Below are 16,714 nucleotides of genomic sequence, written 5' to 3'. Positions count from 1 at the left end.
TCAGGCCATGTGACATGTAGGTCAGTGCTGCACATATGTTCCCCGCTCAGGCCATGTGACATATAGGTCAGTGCTGCACATATGTTCCCTGCTCAGGCCATGTGACGTGTAGGTCAGTGCTGCACGTATGTTCCCTGCTCAGGCCATGTGACATGTAGGTCAGTGCTGCACATATGTTCCCCGCTCAGGCCATGTGACATATAGGTCAGTGCTGCACATATGTTCCCTGCTCAGGCCATGTGACGTGTAGGTCAGTGCTGCACATATGTTCCCTGCTCAGGCCATGTGACATGTAGGTCAGTGCTGCACATATGTTCCCTGCTCAGGTCATGTGACATGTAGGTTAGTGCTGCACGTATGTTCCAAGCTCAGGCCATGTGACATGTAGGTTAGTGCTGCACGTATGTTCCAAGCTCAGGCCATGTGACATATAGGTAAGTGCTGCACGTATGTTCCCTGCTCAGGCCATGTGATGTGTAGGTAAGTGCTGCACGTATGTTCCCTGCTCAGGCCATGTGACATGTAGGTCAGTGCTGCATGTATGTTCCAAGCTCAGGCCATGTGACATGTAGGTAAGTGCTGCACGTATGTTCCCTGCTCAGGCCATGTGACATAGGTTAGTGCTGCACGTATGTTCCCTGCTCAGGCCATGTAGGTCAGTACTGCATGTATGTTCCCTGCTCATGCCATGTAGGTCAGTACTGCATGTATGTTTCCTGCTAAGGCCATGTGACGTGTAGGTCAGTACTGCATGTATGTTCCCTGCTAAGGCCATGTGACATATAGGTCAGTACTGCACGTATGTTCCCTGCTCAGGTCGTGTGACGTGTAGGTCAGTGCTGCACGTATGTTCCCTGCTCATGCCATGTAGGTTAGTACTGCATATATGTTCCCTGCTCATGCCATGTAGGTCAGTACTGCATGTATGTTCCCTGCTAAGGCCATGTGACGTGTAGGTCAGTACTGCACGTATGTTCCCTGCTCAGGCCATGTGACGTGTAGGTCAGAACTGCATGTATGTTCTCTGCTAAGGCCACGTGACATGTAGGTCAGTGCTGCACATATGTTCTCTGCTCAGGCCATGTGACATGTAGTTCAGTGCTGCACGTATGTTCCCTGCTCAGGCCATGTGACATGTAGGTCAGTGCTGCACGTATGTTCTCTGCTCAGGCCATGTGACTAGGTCAGTGCTGCACGTATGTTCCCTGCTCAGGCCATGTGACATATAGGTCAGTGCTGCACGTATGTTCCCTGCTCAGGCCATGTGACATATAGGTCAGTACTGCACGTATGTTCCCTGCTCAGGCCATGTGAAATGTAGATCAGTACTGCACGTTTGTTCCCCGCTCAGGCCATGTGACATATAGGTCAGTGCTGCACATATGTTCCCCGCTCAGGCCATGTGACATGTAGGTCAGTTATGCACGTATGTTCCCTGCTCAGGCCATGTGACATATAGGTCAGTACTGCACGTATGTTACCTGCTCAGGCCATGTGAAATGTAGGTCAGTACTGCACGTATGTTCCCCGCTCAGGCCAGGTGAAATGTAGGTCAGTACTGCATGTATGTTCCCTGCTAAGGCCATGTTACATTTAGGTCAGTGCTGCACATATGTTCCCCGCTCAGGCCATGTGACATGTAGGTCAGTGCTGCACGTATGTTCCCTGCTCAGTCCATGTGACGTGTAGGTCTGTACTGCATGTATGTTCCCTGCTCAGGCCATGTGACATGTAGGTCAGTACTGCATGTATGTTCTCTGTTCAGGCCATGTGACGTGTAGGTCAGTATTGCACGTATGTTCCCTGCTCAGGCCGTGTGACGTGTAGGTCAGTGCTGCACGTATGTTCCCCGCTCATGCCATGTAGGTCAGTACTGCATGTATGTTCCCTGCTCATGCCATGTAGGTCAGTACTGCATGTATGTTCCCTGCTAAGGTCATGTGACATATAGGTCAGTACTGCACGTATGTTCCCTGCTCAGGCCATGTGACATATAGGTCAGTACTGCACGTATGTTCCCTGCTCAGGCCGTGTGACGTGTATGTCAGTGCTGCACGTATGTTCCCTGCTCATGCCATGTAGGTCAGTACTGCATGTATGTTCCCTGCTCATGCCATGTAGGTCAGTACTGCATGTATGTTCCCTGCTAAGGCCATGTGACGTGTAGGTCAGAACTGCATGTATGTTCTCTGCTAAGGCCACGTGACATGTAAGTCAGTGCTGCACATATGTTCCCTGCTCAGGCCATGTGACATGTAGTTCAGTGCTGCACGTATGTTCCCTGCTCAGGCCATGTAGGTCAGTGCTGCACGTATGTTCTCTGCTCAGGCCATGTGACATGTAGGTCAGTGCTGCACGTATGTTCCCTGCTCAGGCCATGTGACATATAGGTCAGTGCTGCACGTATGTTCCCTGCTCAGGCCATTCGACATATAGGTCAGAACTGCTTGTATGTTCTCTGCTAAGGCCACGTGACATGTAGGTCAGTGCTGCACATATGTTCCCTGCTCAGGCCATGTGACAGGTAGTTCAGTGCTGCACGTATGTTCCCTGCTCAGGCCATGTGACATGTAGGTCATTGCTGCACGTATGTTCCCTGCTCAGGCCATGTGACATATAGGTCAGTGCTGCACGTATGTTCCCTGCTCAGGCCATGTGACATATAGGTCAGTACTGCACGTATGTTCCCTGCTCAGGCCATGTGACATATAGGTCAGTGCTGCACGTATGTTCCCTGCTCAGTCCATGTGACGTGTAGGTCAGTGCTGCTAGTATGTTCCCTGCTCAGTCCATGTGACGTGTAGGTCAGTACTGCATGTATGTTCCCTGCTCAGGCCATGTGACGTGTAGGTAAGTGTTGCATGTATGTGTCCTGGACAGGCCATGTGACATGTAGGTCAGTACTGCACGTATGTTCTCTGTTCAGGCCATGTGACGTGTAGGTCAGTACTGCATGTATGTTCCCTGCTCAGGCCATGTGACGTGTAGGTAAGTGTTGCATGTATGTGTCCTGGACAGGCCATGTAGGTCAGTTCTGCACGTATGTTCCCTGCTCAGTCCATGTGACGTGTAGGTCAGTACTGCATGTATGTTCCCTGCTCAGGCCATGTGACATATAGGTCAGTGCTGCACATATGTTCCCCGCTCAGGCCATGTGACATGTAGGTCAGTGCTGCACGTATGTTCCCTGCTCAGTCCATGTGACGTGTAGGTCAGTGCTGCACGTATGTTCCCTGCTCAGTCCATGTGACATTTAGGTCAGTACTGCATGTATGTTCCCTGCTCAGGCCATGTGACGTGTAGGTAAGTGTTGCATGTATGTGTCCTGGACAGGCCATGTGAGATGTAGGTCAGTACTGCATGTCTGTTCCCTGCTCAGTCCATGTGACGTGTAGGTCAGTACTGCATGTATGTTCCCTGCTCAGGCCATGTGACGTGTAGGTCAGTACTGCACGTATGTTCCCTGCTCAGGCCATGTGACGTGTAGGTAAGTGTTGCATGTATGTGTCCTGGACAGGCCATGTGACATGTAGGTCAGTACTGCACGTATGTTCTCTGTTCAGGCCATGTGACGTGTAGGTAAGTGTTGCATGTATGTGTCCTGGACAGGCCATGTGACATGTAGGTCAGTACTGCATGTATGTTCCCTGCTCAGGCCATGTGATGTGTAGGTAAGTGTTGCATGTATGTGTCCTGGACAGGCCATGTGACATGTAGGTCAGTACTGCACGTATGTTCTCTGTTCAGGCCATGTGACGTGTAGGTAAGTGCCCAGGTGTAGGTGGACTCACCTCTGCAGATGCGGTCTGTGGGGCTGTACTTATAATATCCTGGCCGGCAGGTACAGGTCACTAGCCCAGCGTGGCTCTCACAGTCACTGGAGGATGGGTCACACATCATAAAGTCACAAAGGCTGAGACCTAGATGGAGGATGGGGAGACAATAATTACAATGGGAGGATCCACCAAACTAAACTCACGGGAGGTCACTTATGGAAGGCAGGTATCTGATTTATGTATCTTATATACCCATATATACTGTATGTGTACACATAACCTCTAACTCCTCACACTCACCTATAATACCCTCACCCATCCCCCCACATCTCAGAACTTATTTCCCTCCACACTGACACCTGCCCACTCAGCCAATGACTGCTGCTGTCTCTCCTTCCAACTGGTTACCTCCTCCCACTCCTGCCAGCCCAGCCAATGACTGCCGCCTCTCCTTCCAACTGGTTACCTCCTCCCACTCCTGCCAGCTCAGCCAATGTGACTGCCGCCTCTCCTTCCAACTGGTTACCTCCTCACACTCCTGCCAGCTCAGCCAATGACTGCTGTCTCTCCTTCCAACTGGTTACCTCCTCACACTCTTGCCAGCTCAGCCAATGACTTCCGCCTCTCCTTCCAACTGGTTACCTCCTCACACTCCTGCCAGCTCAGCCAATGACTGATGCCTCTCCTCCAAGCTGGTTACCTTCTCCAACTCCTGCCCGCTCAGCCAATGACTGCCACCTCTCATTCCAACTGGTTACCTCCTCCCACACCTGCCCACTCAGCCAATGACTGCTGCTGTCTCTCCTTCCAACTGGTTACCTTCTCCAACTCCTGCCAGCTCAGCCAATGACTGCCGCCTCTCCTTCCAACTGGTTACCTTCTCCAACTCCTGCCAGCTCAGCCAATGACTGCTGTCTCTCCTTCCAACTGGTTACCTTCTCCAACTCCTGCCAGCTCAGCCAATGACTGCTGTCTCTCCTTCCAACTGGTTACCTTCTCCAACTCCTGCCAGCTCAGCCAATGACTGCTGTCTCTCCTTCCAGCTGGTTACCTCCTCCCACTCCTACCAGCTCAGCCAATGACTGCTGTCTCTCCTTCCAACTGATTACCTCCTCCCACTCCTGCCAGCTCAGCCAATGACTGCCGCCTCTCCTTCCAACTGGTTATCTCCTCCCACTCCTGCCCGCTCAGCCAATGACTGGTGCCTCTCCTCCCAAATGATTACCACCTCCCACTCCTGCCAGGTCAGCCAATGACTGATGCCTCTCCTCCCAGCTGGTTACCTCCTCCCACTCCTGCCAGCTCAGCCAATGACTGCCGTCTCTCCTCCCAACTGATTACCACCTCCCACTCCTGCCAGCTCAGCCAATGACTGATGCCTCTCCTCCAAGCTGGTTACCTCCTCCCACTCCTGCCAGCTCAGCCAATGACTGCCGTCTCTCCTCCCAACTGATTACCACCTCCCACTCATGCCAGCTCAGCCAATGACTGCTGCCTCTCCTCCAAACTGGTTACATCCTCCCACTCCTGCCAGCTCAGCCAATGACTGGTGCCTCTCCTCCCAACTGATTACCACCTCCCACTCCTGCCAGCTCAGCCAATGACTGCCACCTCTCCTCCCAACTGGTTACCTCCTCCCACTCCTGCTAGCTCAGCCAATGACTGCAGTCCTCCTCCCAGCTGGTTACCTCCTCCCACTCCTGCCAGCTCAGCCAATAACTGATGCCTCTCCTCCCAACTTGTTACCTCCTCCCACTCTTGCCAGCTCAGCCAATGACTGATGCCTCTCCTCCCAACTGGTTACCTCCTCCCACTCCTGTCAGCTCAGCCAATGACTACCACCTCTCCTCCCAACTGGTTACCTCCTCCCACTCCTGCTAGCTCAGCCAATGACTGCAGTCTCTCCTCCCAGCTGGTTACCTCTTCCCACTCCTGCCAGCTCAGCCAATGACTGCCGTCTCTCCTCCCAACTGGTTACCTCCTCCCACTCCTGCCAGCTCAGCCAATGACTGCTGTCTCTCCTGCCAACTGATTACCTCCTCCCACTCCTGCACAAATGGAAGATCTACAGTTACTAGATAGTTAATAGATTGACACCAGATGGTCGGCATGCAAATGGTCGACGGGGTGAAAAGGTTGATCAGGCCAAATGGTTGACATGCATAAAAAGTCAACATGACCAAAAGGTCCACACCCCAATGGTCAACACAGAAAGGGTCAACACATTGTTTTGCATGATTTTAAGGGTTAGGCACTAGGGGGGAACGTTAGTTACCAAGGGGAGGGTTAAAAAGTTAGGCACTAGGGGGAGGGTTAGGGTGAGGATTGGAGTTAAAATAACATGTCAACCTTTTCTGTGGCAACCATTTGTGTCAACCTTTCAACCAGGTTGACCATTTCACCTTGTTAACCTAAGTCCATGTGAACCATTTAATAGTCAACCATTTGACCCTGTTGACCATTTGATCCTGCCTACCTATTGCCTGTTGACCATCTGGTGTCGACGTATTGATTGTTTATCTAAATACTATAGATGTTTCAATCCACATCCTTACTTACTGCCCACACAGCCAATGACTGCCGCCTCTCCTGCGCTGTCCCAGCTGTGGGGATAGGGTAATGCCAGCTGCAGCTGTTGATATCAATAGTTGTTGGAACGGTCAGGCGAACATTGCCCAGCCCATCGGCACTGCTATCTTGTAGATAGCAGCGCTGATACTAACATAGCGCCCCTGTCATTTACTGACCAGCTCCCCAGTAATACATGGGGGAGAAGCGTTATCAGCGCACATAACGTGCACGGATGCCACATCGTGGTTAATACATCTGCCCCAATGAAATATATCGACACAAATCAAATGTACTTCAGCCCACATGCTTTCAGGAACACTCTCAGAACTTGTGGCATCAGTCCCTTTGTTATCATATCAGCAACATTGTCTTTTAGTCACCACAAAGGTGACTCTGACAGACTTCCTTTTCACTAACTCTTGGATGAAGTGGTGTCTGATAGCTATGTAATTGGACAGTCCATGGTAATTAGTGCTGTAGGGCAAGTTTAATTGCACCTCTATTGTCATACTCTATGTTGATAGTTTCATCCTGCTCCAGAAGACCAATTCACATACAGGGCCTGATTCAGAGCCGGACGCTGAATCAGGGCTGTCCTTCTTAATTTTTAGAGCGGCCTCCTGGCCGCTCGTATAGCTGTGGGTGCCCACCCACTGCTATAGCGAGCAGCCAGGAAGATGGTCACGATGGTCAAGACCATCGCGACCATTGGGCTTGTGACGAGACCCTTGTGGTAGGGTCTCATTGCCGCAAGCCCTGGAGTGCTTTAGGCGCTATCAGAGCCGAGAGCACTCCCACTGACATCACTTGTGATGTCGGTGGGGCCGGCCCCAGACGGTAGGTGTTCCCATGGGAACGCCTCTGTCAGGGCAGCCACGCCCCTGGCACGCCCACCAAAGGGGGCGTGCTGTCACTCACCATCGACAGCACGCCCCCTTTGGTAAGAGACCCGGAGCGACGGGTTGCCCGTCGCTATCCGGGTCTCACGCATGCACACGACGGAGCCGGTTCTGTCGTGCGCATGCGCACTGGGCCAACATCAACCCGCTTGCGAGCGCTCAGCGCTCGCTCGTGGGTCTGAATCAGGCCCACAGTCTCCTTTATGTATAAGGCTTCCTTGACGGACTCTGGAAATGCCATATACTCTGCCTCAGTGGTGGATAGGGCAACAGTGATTCGCTTCCTGCTTGCTCAACTGACGGCTGCTCCTGCCAGTACAAACAGATATCCTTCATAGGAACGAAGGTCATCCTCATCTGCTCCTCACTCATCATCACAGAAGGATTTCTGCTTAGAATTTCCAGGCTTTGAAAACTCTAATTTCAAAGAATTTGAACCCTACAGCGATTAATGGCAAACTTATTAACTCAGCTTACGGCATGCATGATGTCAGTGCGAATTTCAATGCTTGCAAACGTTAAGCTCCCAACAGTGCTCTGATAAGGCATCATTTTCATATCCTCTATTTCTTCCTCGTTTGTTGGTGACATGGCTTTTGTGCCTTTGTGAATGGGAGTACTGACTTCCTATGCATCTGACAATGTATACTTACTGTCAGTACTGCATCACTATAACCATGTTGGTGAACTGTGACTGTTCCTTTAGTCAAATCCTGCAAGATTCTTAAGCCTAACAGGTGATGTGCAGACCCCAAGTCTAAGATCATCCACATACACAACAATGATGAGCAGTCTCTTCTCTATTGCTTTGTGGTATAGACTGAATGTACAAAGGGCCTCATTCAGCAATGCACGCTAGTGCACTCTGAACACAGATTCCTGATGTTTGGGAAGCTGCGCAGGCGCCAGACTCATTCTGCGCATGTGCAGAACAGGTCTGCAAAGCCGCACGCAAACTGGCAGCAGACAGTCTGCTGCCATTTGTGGGCAGGGAGGGGGCGGCGATACCCCCCGTTTCCTGAAATGGAGGCGTGTTGCCACCTTTGCGGGGAGGGAAGAACCCAGGATCTTCGTCAACTGATGGAGATTTCCTGGCCTTTTCCCCTAAACTCCGGCAGCTGGCTGCGGGATCCCATGGGTCACCGCAGCCGGCCGATGGTACGCAGGTTAACCGATGCTGCGTTGGACAAAGCAGCTCAGTTAAGTAATGCATAAGAGGCCTCCTGCTGCATTACCATATCTGCAATTGCAAAGCTGTCTGCATGCATACATCATATCTATAGCCTGCGTGCATACATCAAATCTATAGCCTGCGTGCATACATCATATCTATAGCCTGCGTGCATACATCATATCTATAGCCTGCGTGCATACATCATATCTATAGCCTGCGTGCATACATCATATCTATAGCCTGCGTGCATACATCAAATCTATAGCCTGCGTGCATACATCATATCTATAGCCTGCGTGCATACGTCATATCTATAGCCTGCGTGCATACGTCATATCTATAGCCTGCGTGCATACGTCATATCTATAGCCTGCGTGCATACGTCATATCTATAGCCTGCGTGCATACGTCATATCTATAGCCTGCGTGCATACGTCATATCTATAGCCTGCGTGCATACGTCATATCTATAGCCTGCGTGCATACGTCATATCTATAGCCTGCGTGCATACGTCATATCTATAGCCTGCGTGCATACGTCATATCTATAGCCTGCGTGCATACGTCATATCTATAGCCTGCGTGCATACGTCATATATCCATAGCCTGCGTGCATACGTCATATCTATAGCCTGCGTGCATACGTCATATCTATAGCCTGCGTGCATACGTCATATCTATAGCCTGCGTGCATACATCATATCTATAGCCTGCGTGTATACGTCATATATCTATAGCCTGCGTGCATACATCATATCTATAGCCTGCGTGCATACATCATATCTATAGTCTGCGTGTATACATCATATCTATAGTCTGCGTGTATACATCATATCTATAGCCTGAGTGCATACATCATATCTATAGCCTGCGTGCATACATCATATCTATAGCCTGAGTGCATACATCATATCTATAGCCTGAGTGTATACATCATATCTATAGCCTGAGTGTATACATCATATATCTATAGCCTGCGTGTATACATCATATATCTATAGCCTGAGGGTATACATCATATCTATAGCCTGCGTGTATACATCATATATCTATAGCCTGCGTGTATACATCATATATCTATAGCCTGCGTGTATACATCATATATCTATAGCCTGAGTGTATACATCATATCTATAGCCTTTGCCATTACGATCCTTACAGAATCAGTCCCAAAGTCCACTTATGCATCTAACTTAATGTACCAGCAGCGGCCGCTCTGCTTCGTACATGCTTTATTTAATAAACAGACTTTATCTTCTTGGAACATGTCATTATTATAATGTTCAGGAGGTTCCACATAACATTAGACCTACGCCGGGAGCCCGACACCCAGCATACCGAATGAAGGTAAGCCAGGCGCCGGGCGCGGACTGCTGCGGAGGGGGGGGGGGGTGTTAGGTTTAGGGCTCCCGTGGGGGACTAAAGGTTAGGCTGCGGGGAAGGGGGGGGGAGGGTTAGGCACTAGGGAGGGAGGTTAGGGTTAGACACCCCTAAAGGAGGGGTAGGGTTAGTAAATATTTACCTTTGGAGCTGTCGGGATCCTCACTGCTGACAGTCTTCCGGCATTGGGATTTGAACCGCTGGACATAGGTCCGGTGGCATTTCATACCGGTCCCCAGAGGAGCGCTACGCTCATGCATTATAAGGAATACATCTGTATAGGAGGGCTGATTACAGGGGCCCCATACTGTACACACAGCTGTGGCCAGGGGTGGGCTGGGCCGGGGGGTAGGGTGACATCTGCCCCCCGGGCCGCTACAATTTTAAAGTTAGGGGCCGCCACCTGCATCACATGCCCGGAGGTTGGGAGTCAGAGAGAAGATGCTCCCTGACCGCTCCATTAATGTTATTCATACAGTCAGAGCGGCCGGGGAGCTTCTTCTCTCTGTCTCTCGGCCGCCTGTCACATGCTCCCCCCCTGTGGGCCGGCTCACACTGCTGCCGGGCTGAATGATGGCTACCGCCATCGAGACTCATCTGAGCTCCGATCGGGAAGTGGTACAGGGCCGCTCAGTTTGTACCCAAGGTACAATCAGTGACTGCAGGAGGGTTACTGCACATACATAACCGCAGCAGCAGCTCCTCCCATGGTATTTGTGTCGCTCCGAGTGCTCCGGGCTCCGGCATCATGTGATCCCCCTCCCACCAAGTTCTTCTTCCCATTCATCTCCTCCTCTCTCTTCTCTGTGTCTGTGACCCCTCTGAGACGAGTCAGGGCGGCGCACAAGTCCCTGGCTTCCTCCTTTATCATCATGGCTGCTCTGCTTGTGTCCTGCAGGGTCCTGCTTGTGGAAGAAGCAATGTGCAGTGTTGTGCAGGGAGGGGCGCTTGCCCTGGAACTTGTCATCTTTGACAATCCACCCCCAGCAAAAAGTAAGTTAAACCAGTACTTAAAATATATAGGGGGCATGATGGGCAAAAAACATATAAGAAATGGGAGGTGGTCAGTATAAAATATATAAGGGTAAGGAGGGAATGGGGAGTGGGAGGTGAGCACACAACGGGCGTATCTATAATGGGTGCAGGGTAAGCGAGGCACACGGGCCCCTGGGTCCAGGGGGGCCCCGCCCCCACACACCCTGCACCCATAGCATACTTACCTCTCCGGAGTCCCACGTCGGTGCGGGGGTCCGGCGCTGTAAAAACGACTGGAAAATGGCCGCTGCGGCCAGTTTCCCAGTGACCTGTGCATACTCTATAGACTCTGGGCGCACTCTAATATATATACTGTATATATATATACACACATAACAGTTACATAGCCCGGTACTCCTCCGACCTGTGGGAACCCGGGTTCCCTCTAAATCTATGGTGGATAGATGTACACTGTACAGGGCGGCACTCCGGAATTTGGTTCAGTCAGCGGGGGGCCCGAGCGGAGACCCCAGGCGGGCTTAATATTCAGATTTTCAGCATCCCCGGGGGGGAGAGGGAGTTCCTGCAGCCGGGTCCCCTTTCCAGGCCATCGGGTGGGCATCTCCGGTTGGCATCCCTTCCTCTCTGGTTCCCCATGTGGGCAGGGCAGCGCTCAGCCTTCCTGGTTCCCCAAGCATCATGCTACATCCCGCATGTTGCATCGGGCGATGGAGCCCGCAGAGAAGCCAGGGGTATTATTTTTTTAAATTTCCTCATTTGCTGCAGTTCCAACAGTTGGCCAATGGGGGGGCACCACAGCAGGTGGGTTGATGAAGAGGGGCCCACTGCACCCCGCGGCGATGGATCCCGCAGAGATACCACGGGAATAAAAAGTTACCTCATTTGCTGCAGTTCCACCAGTTGGCCACCGGGGGGCGCTGCAGCATGTGGGTAGAGGAAGAGGGGCCCGCTGCACCCCACAGAGCCCACAGAGATGCCAGGGGAATTTTTTTTTTTTTAAATAATAAAACTAAATCTTACCTGCAGTACCAATTCCGGCCTGTAGGGGGCGACTGAGCATCGGGGTATTGCCCCTGATACCCCATGCCCACAGCTCTATGCCCACCTCTATGGAGCCCGATCCTGGCCCCAAGACAGAGCTAATTCCCCTTGGAACTGCACCAATGGAAGTGGCGATGAGGCCGAACTTCCCCCATCCTAGCTGAAATCAGTTCCAGGACCCTGGGTATAGTCTGCACAGGTGTCCCTAAAGGGGGTCGCGAAGCAGCAACGCCGTGACCATCGCAGGAATTCCTTCAGGAGATTTACAGAGAGAAGGGAGAAAGTGAACAGACAGGGCTGGGCCCCTGGACTTTAAATGGCTATATTTCAGCAACGGTGAGGCCTAGAGACTCGGTTGAGGTGTCATTTTGAACGGGGGCTCAGGTGCTTCAGCATGCCGGGCGCAGCCTTACCTTATCTACCCTGGAACAGCGCCACCGGTGGCCGAACTGGGAACTGCATCCCTGGAAGTCCCGACGAGGATGGATGTGGACCCCGTTGGCCGGGGCACGCTTCCCGGAGCCCGGGTAAAATCGTCCGGCGCCCCGCAGAAGGTGGGGAGTACTTGCCTGGGTCGCCGGGCCCCTGCACAGGGGGCAGAGCCAAGGAGCATTAGGCCTGAAATTCCCGGTGGGTATCCCTGGCTCCCGGTTCCCCGTGCGGGCAGATCCGCTCCCTGAAGCCTCCTGGCCGGTCCCGGAGAACGGCGCTCCCGGTGGCCGAAATGGGAACTGCATCCCTGGAAGTCCCGATGAGGATGGATTTGGACCCCTTTAGCCGGGGCACGCTTCCAGGAGCCCGGGTAAAATCGTCCGGCGCCCCGCAAAAGGTGGCGCGCAGCAGCGACGCTGTGACGTCCGGGGGAATTCCTCGGGCGGAATGATAGGAGGCGATGGAAAAAGGGCAGCCTCCGGTACTCTGATCGATGTGGCATCCCGCGCCCCGGCCGGGAGGGTTGGTTGCTCGGCTAGAACCTTGGGGTCCTGGTCAATAATGGGTGACATGACCCTCCCCCAGCCCACTGCGCGTCCGAGACCTCTCTACATGAGGGTATCCAGTCTCCAGGCACATCAGCGTTAAGCTTCACCCATCCCTGGGACAAAGCTAGGCTGGTTCAGTCTGAATCCAGATGGCATGGTTTGCTCTGCCTGTCGGCCCTGCAGGGGTCTGATGCTGGTAGTTGTTCTTGGGGAGCATCAGATTTGCATATGAGGTGTCCATCCCAAGACCCTGGTGGAGCGCACAAGTTCCCTGGTACCGTGTGAGTGTTGGCAATATCCTGGTGTGGTGAGGTGGCCGGGAGCAGAGGTAGGCCACCTGCCAGCTGACCGCATAGCCTCTGTGGAGCGGGCCTGGTGTGCTGGCAGCTGCATGGAAGTGTCTGGAGGAAGGCAGACTCCTTGGGGGAGAGCAGGAGGTGACTCCAGCAGATGAGAGATGCAAATATGTGAGCATGGACGATAGAGATGATTTGGTAGGAAGAGTGGGAGGTTTAACGGAGGGAGCCAGTGGAAGCTGCATGCCATCAGGCTAGAATGTAGGTAGATGAATGGCTCCACCTTTTACACCCTTCACCCCCCCCGGGACAAGATGAAATCAGTCAGGTGTAGAGCGGGATGCAGTGGGTTGGGGGAGCGGGGTCCCCTGTGGGCCGACGGCTTGCCTCACCACTGTGTGGGGATCTTAGCTGGGAGGCTTGAGGCGACTTTATGACCGCTGCCTATCCAACCACACCCCCCCCGGGAAGCTTGCACTGATTTCTCAGTGAACGGGTTGTTGGGTCAGGCGGAAAAGTTAGTGGGTGCTATCCTTGGCCCTGCATGGTGTGGGCCCGACTGTTCCTCTTACTCCAACCTCCTCCTTGGTCCACCAACCATCTGCTAGGGCCTGCTTGGTCCATCTGGCCTGCTCGGAACCGCAGGGATGTGTGCCTCCATCTCTTTTTTTGTGCTGGCTGTCTGCACCTGTTTGGGGACTGATGCGGTGAAGGTCCCCCTCCTCCTTGACTGAGAGCTACCTGGATGATCCTACTGAAAGCATATTCTTATCTCAAAGATCAAGCTATGCAGCCCGGAATCCTTCCACTACTGTTGATGGGCCTGGAGATGCAGAGAAAAAAAAAAGGAATGCGATAGGAGCGGGCTGAAGAGGTGTGGCTGACCTGGACCCATTGCACCTGGCATGGCTTTTGAGAATAGCACCTGGCACGGCTTCCGAGGAGAATAGCTGTTGCTGTGGAGTGATGGGAACCCAGGATGGTTGCACCTTGGTAGGTTTGCCCCTGTGTCTCCTGGGTGCTCCTGGTAGATGGAGGTCTCTGTCCCATGGGGTTTGTGTCGGGATGGCCTGGGGATAGAGGCCACTGTGAAGGAAGAATGGCTGCGGGGCCCATTCTCCCTGCTGTGCTGGCCTCTTATCCAGGCTGCCCCACTGCTGTCCCATAGTGGGCAAGATGGCTGAGCCAGGAGTGTTCAACTCTGAGCTGATCCAGGTAATTCCCATGATCTCCCTGCCTCAGAGATGGGGGGGGAGGCGTGCAAGGGCGAGACGTGTGGAGTTCCGGGGGGGCATGGTGCGGTAGATGGATGGGTTTCCCCGGTCCATCCCTCTTGCCTGTGGTGTGGTCCCCCGGAGCCTGGCTGAAGGGCGCAGTCGGAGTGGGGGTCCCCTTTTGGCTGGTCCAGGTTCCACTGGTGTCCTTCCTGTCCCAATGGGGAAGGTCAAGATGTTTGGAAACACCGGGAGTGCACAGTGCGGTAGAGGGATGAGTTTCCCGGACCCACCCCTCTTGCCTGTATCGTGGTCCCTCGGTGCCTGGCTGACGGGCGCAGTCAGAGTGGGGGTCCCCTTTTGGCTGGTTCAGGTTTCACTCATGTCCTCCCTGCCCCGGAGATGAGGGGGAGACGTGCAAGGACGAGATGTTTCGAAAAGCTGGGAGTGCCGGGGGGGCACGGTGCGGAAAAAAGGGATGGGTTTCGCGAGCCCACGCCTCTTGCCTGTGGCGTGGTCCCCCGGAGCCTGGCTGATGGGCACAGTCAGAGTGGTGGTCCCCTTTTGGCTGGTTCAGGTTCCACTCATGTCCTTCCCGTCCCGGCGTGGAAGGTCTAGATGTTTGGAAACACCCCGGGAGTGCCGGGGGGGCACGGTGTGGTAGAGGGGTGAGTTTCCCAGACCCACCCCTCTTGCTTGTATCGTGGTCCTTCGGTGCCTGGCTGACGGGTGCAGTCAGAGTGGGGGTCCCCTTTTGGCTGGATCAGATTCCACTCATGTACTCCTCGCCCTGGAGATGGGGGGGAGACATGCAAGGGAGAGACATTTCGAAAAGCTGGGAGTGCTGGGGGGGCATGGTGCGGGAGGGGTTTCGCGAGCCCACTCCTCTTGCCTGTATTGTGGTCCCCTGGAGCCTGGCTGATGGGCAGTCAGAGTGGGGTCCCTTTTTCCAGGTTCCACTCATGTCCTGGGGGGGCATGGTGCAGTAGATGGGATGGGTTTAGCTGCCCACCCCTCTTGTCTGTATTGTTGTCCCCCGAAGCCTAGCAGGTGGATGGATTCAGACTGGTCTTGAGTAGTTTTGAGGTGCTTGGGAGTAATGAGAGTGATGACACACTTGATCCTCATCGCTTGGCAAGCACCAGCATTCCTGGGAAAAGCTGGGGATATCCCCAGGAATGTTGGTTGCTCCGTGAGGAACTTGGCTCGGGCATATGACACCTTCAACACCGTGAAGTATGGGAGGATTTCAAGCATTTGAACTCTACGGTTGCAGGATCCCTGGCGGTTCCCCGGTGGCGGCTCCCTCCTGATGAGGTCAGAGAGGAACCCCTCGGCCGGGACCCGCTTCCAAGAGCTCGGGTGAAATTGTCCGGCACCCCGCAAAAGGAGGCTCGCAGCAGCAACGCCGTGATGTCTGGAGGAATTCTTCGGTCGGAATGATAGGGGGTGAGTTGCAGGGCAATAGAGTTTGAGAACTTGGCCGGGTCCCCGGGCCCCTGCGCAGGGGGCAGAGCCAAGGAGCGTTAGACCCGAAATACCCAGTGAGCACCCCTTGCTCCCGGTTCCCCGTGCGGGCAGACCCGCGCCCCGAAGCCCCGGCCGGTCCTGGAGAACGGCACCCTGGTGGCTGTACGGGGAACTGCATCCCTGGAAGTCCCGATGAGAATGGATTTGGACCCCTTTGGCCGGGGCAGGCTTCCAGGAGCCCGGGTAAAATCATACGGCGCCCCGCAAAAAGTGTCACACAGCAGCGATGCCGTGACGTCCGGGGGAATTCCTTCTCCGGATATATAATGGGGCGATATATGGTGCATGCAGATAACACAAGAGTGCTGCTACAGAGCAAATGAGTATGCACTGGGACTCCAGACATGAAAGGGTCAAGGTGGGCTGGTCAAGGTGCACTGCATCACACACCCAGCACTGGGCAGTCCTTGCTGTGCGCAAGTTCCGGGGATTTCGCGCTGCTGAGGATGGCTTGGTCGGCTGCAGTGTGAACGCTGTGACCGGTAGGTACAGGTTTAATGGTTCGTTTGCCGTGCTTGTCATTGCGGGAATGTTTACCCGGTTTCTTCTCTGGTTCCTTTTAAAGGGGGAGAACTATGGAACTGAACGGTGCGTCTGGAGACACAACGGACAGTGACATGGATGGCAGTGATGAAGACTATGTCCCTGACTCATCAGAGGCAGGCAGTATGGAGGATAGCAGCGGGGACGAGAGGTCTTATCATGGGAGACAGACTCCCTACCTCATAGACCCGATGTATTCACCTTGAAAAAAAACCATGCTGTGTCAGTCCAGGTACTTACAAAAAAAAGCGATGGTTCAAGGGCATATACCAAAAAGAACTATTGTCTTTGGTGCGAGAAGCCATATTCGAAAA

General features: G+C 53.4%; 1 protein-coding gene across 1 annotated transcript in view; it reads right to left on the bottom strand.

Moving 5' to 3' along the window:
- LOC148479330 (uncharacterized) overlaps positions 1-16,714 on the bottom strand; it is a 212,260-nt gene that overhangs the window by 990 nt on the left and 194,556 nt on the right. The window contains exon 24 of the mRNA XM_088454607.1: positions 3,792-3,920. Within this exon, the coding sequence (XP_088310733.1) occupies positions 3,792-3,920 (129 nt within the window). The remainder of the gene's footprint in view (positions 1-3,791; positions 3,921-16,714) is intronic.

This window comes from Taudactylus pleione, unplaced genomic scaffold (assembly GCF_031769625.1).
Source record: "Taudactylus pleione unplaced genomic scaffold, aTauple2 ptg000620l, whole genome shotgun sequence".
NCBI classification, from domain to species: Eukaryota; Metazoa; Chordata; class Amphibia; order Anura; family Myobatrachidae; genus Taudactylus; species Taudactylus pleione.
Note: the sequence above shows the minus strand (reverse complement) of the source record. Positions and strands in the feature narration are given on the sequence as shown.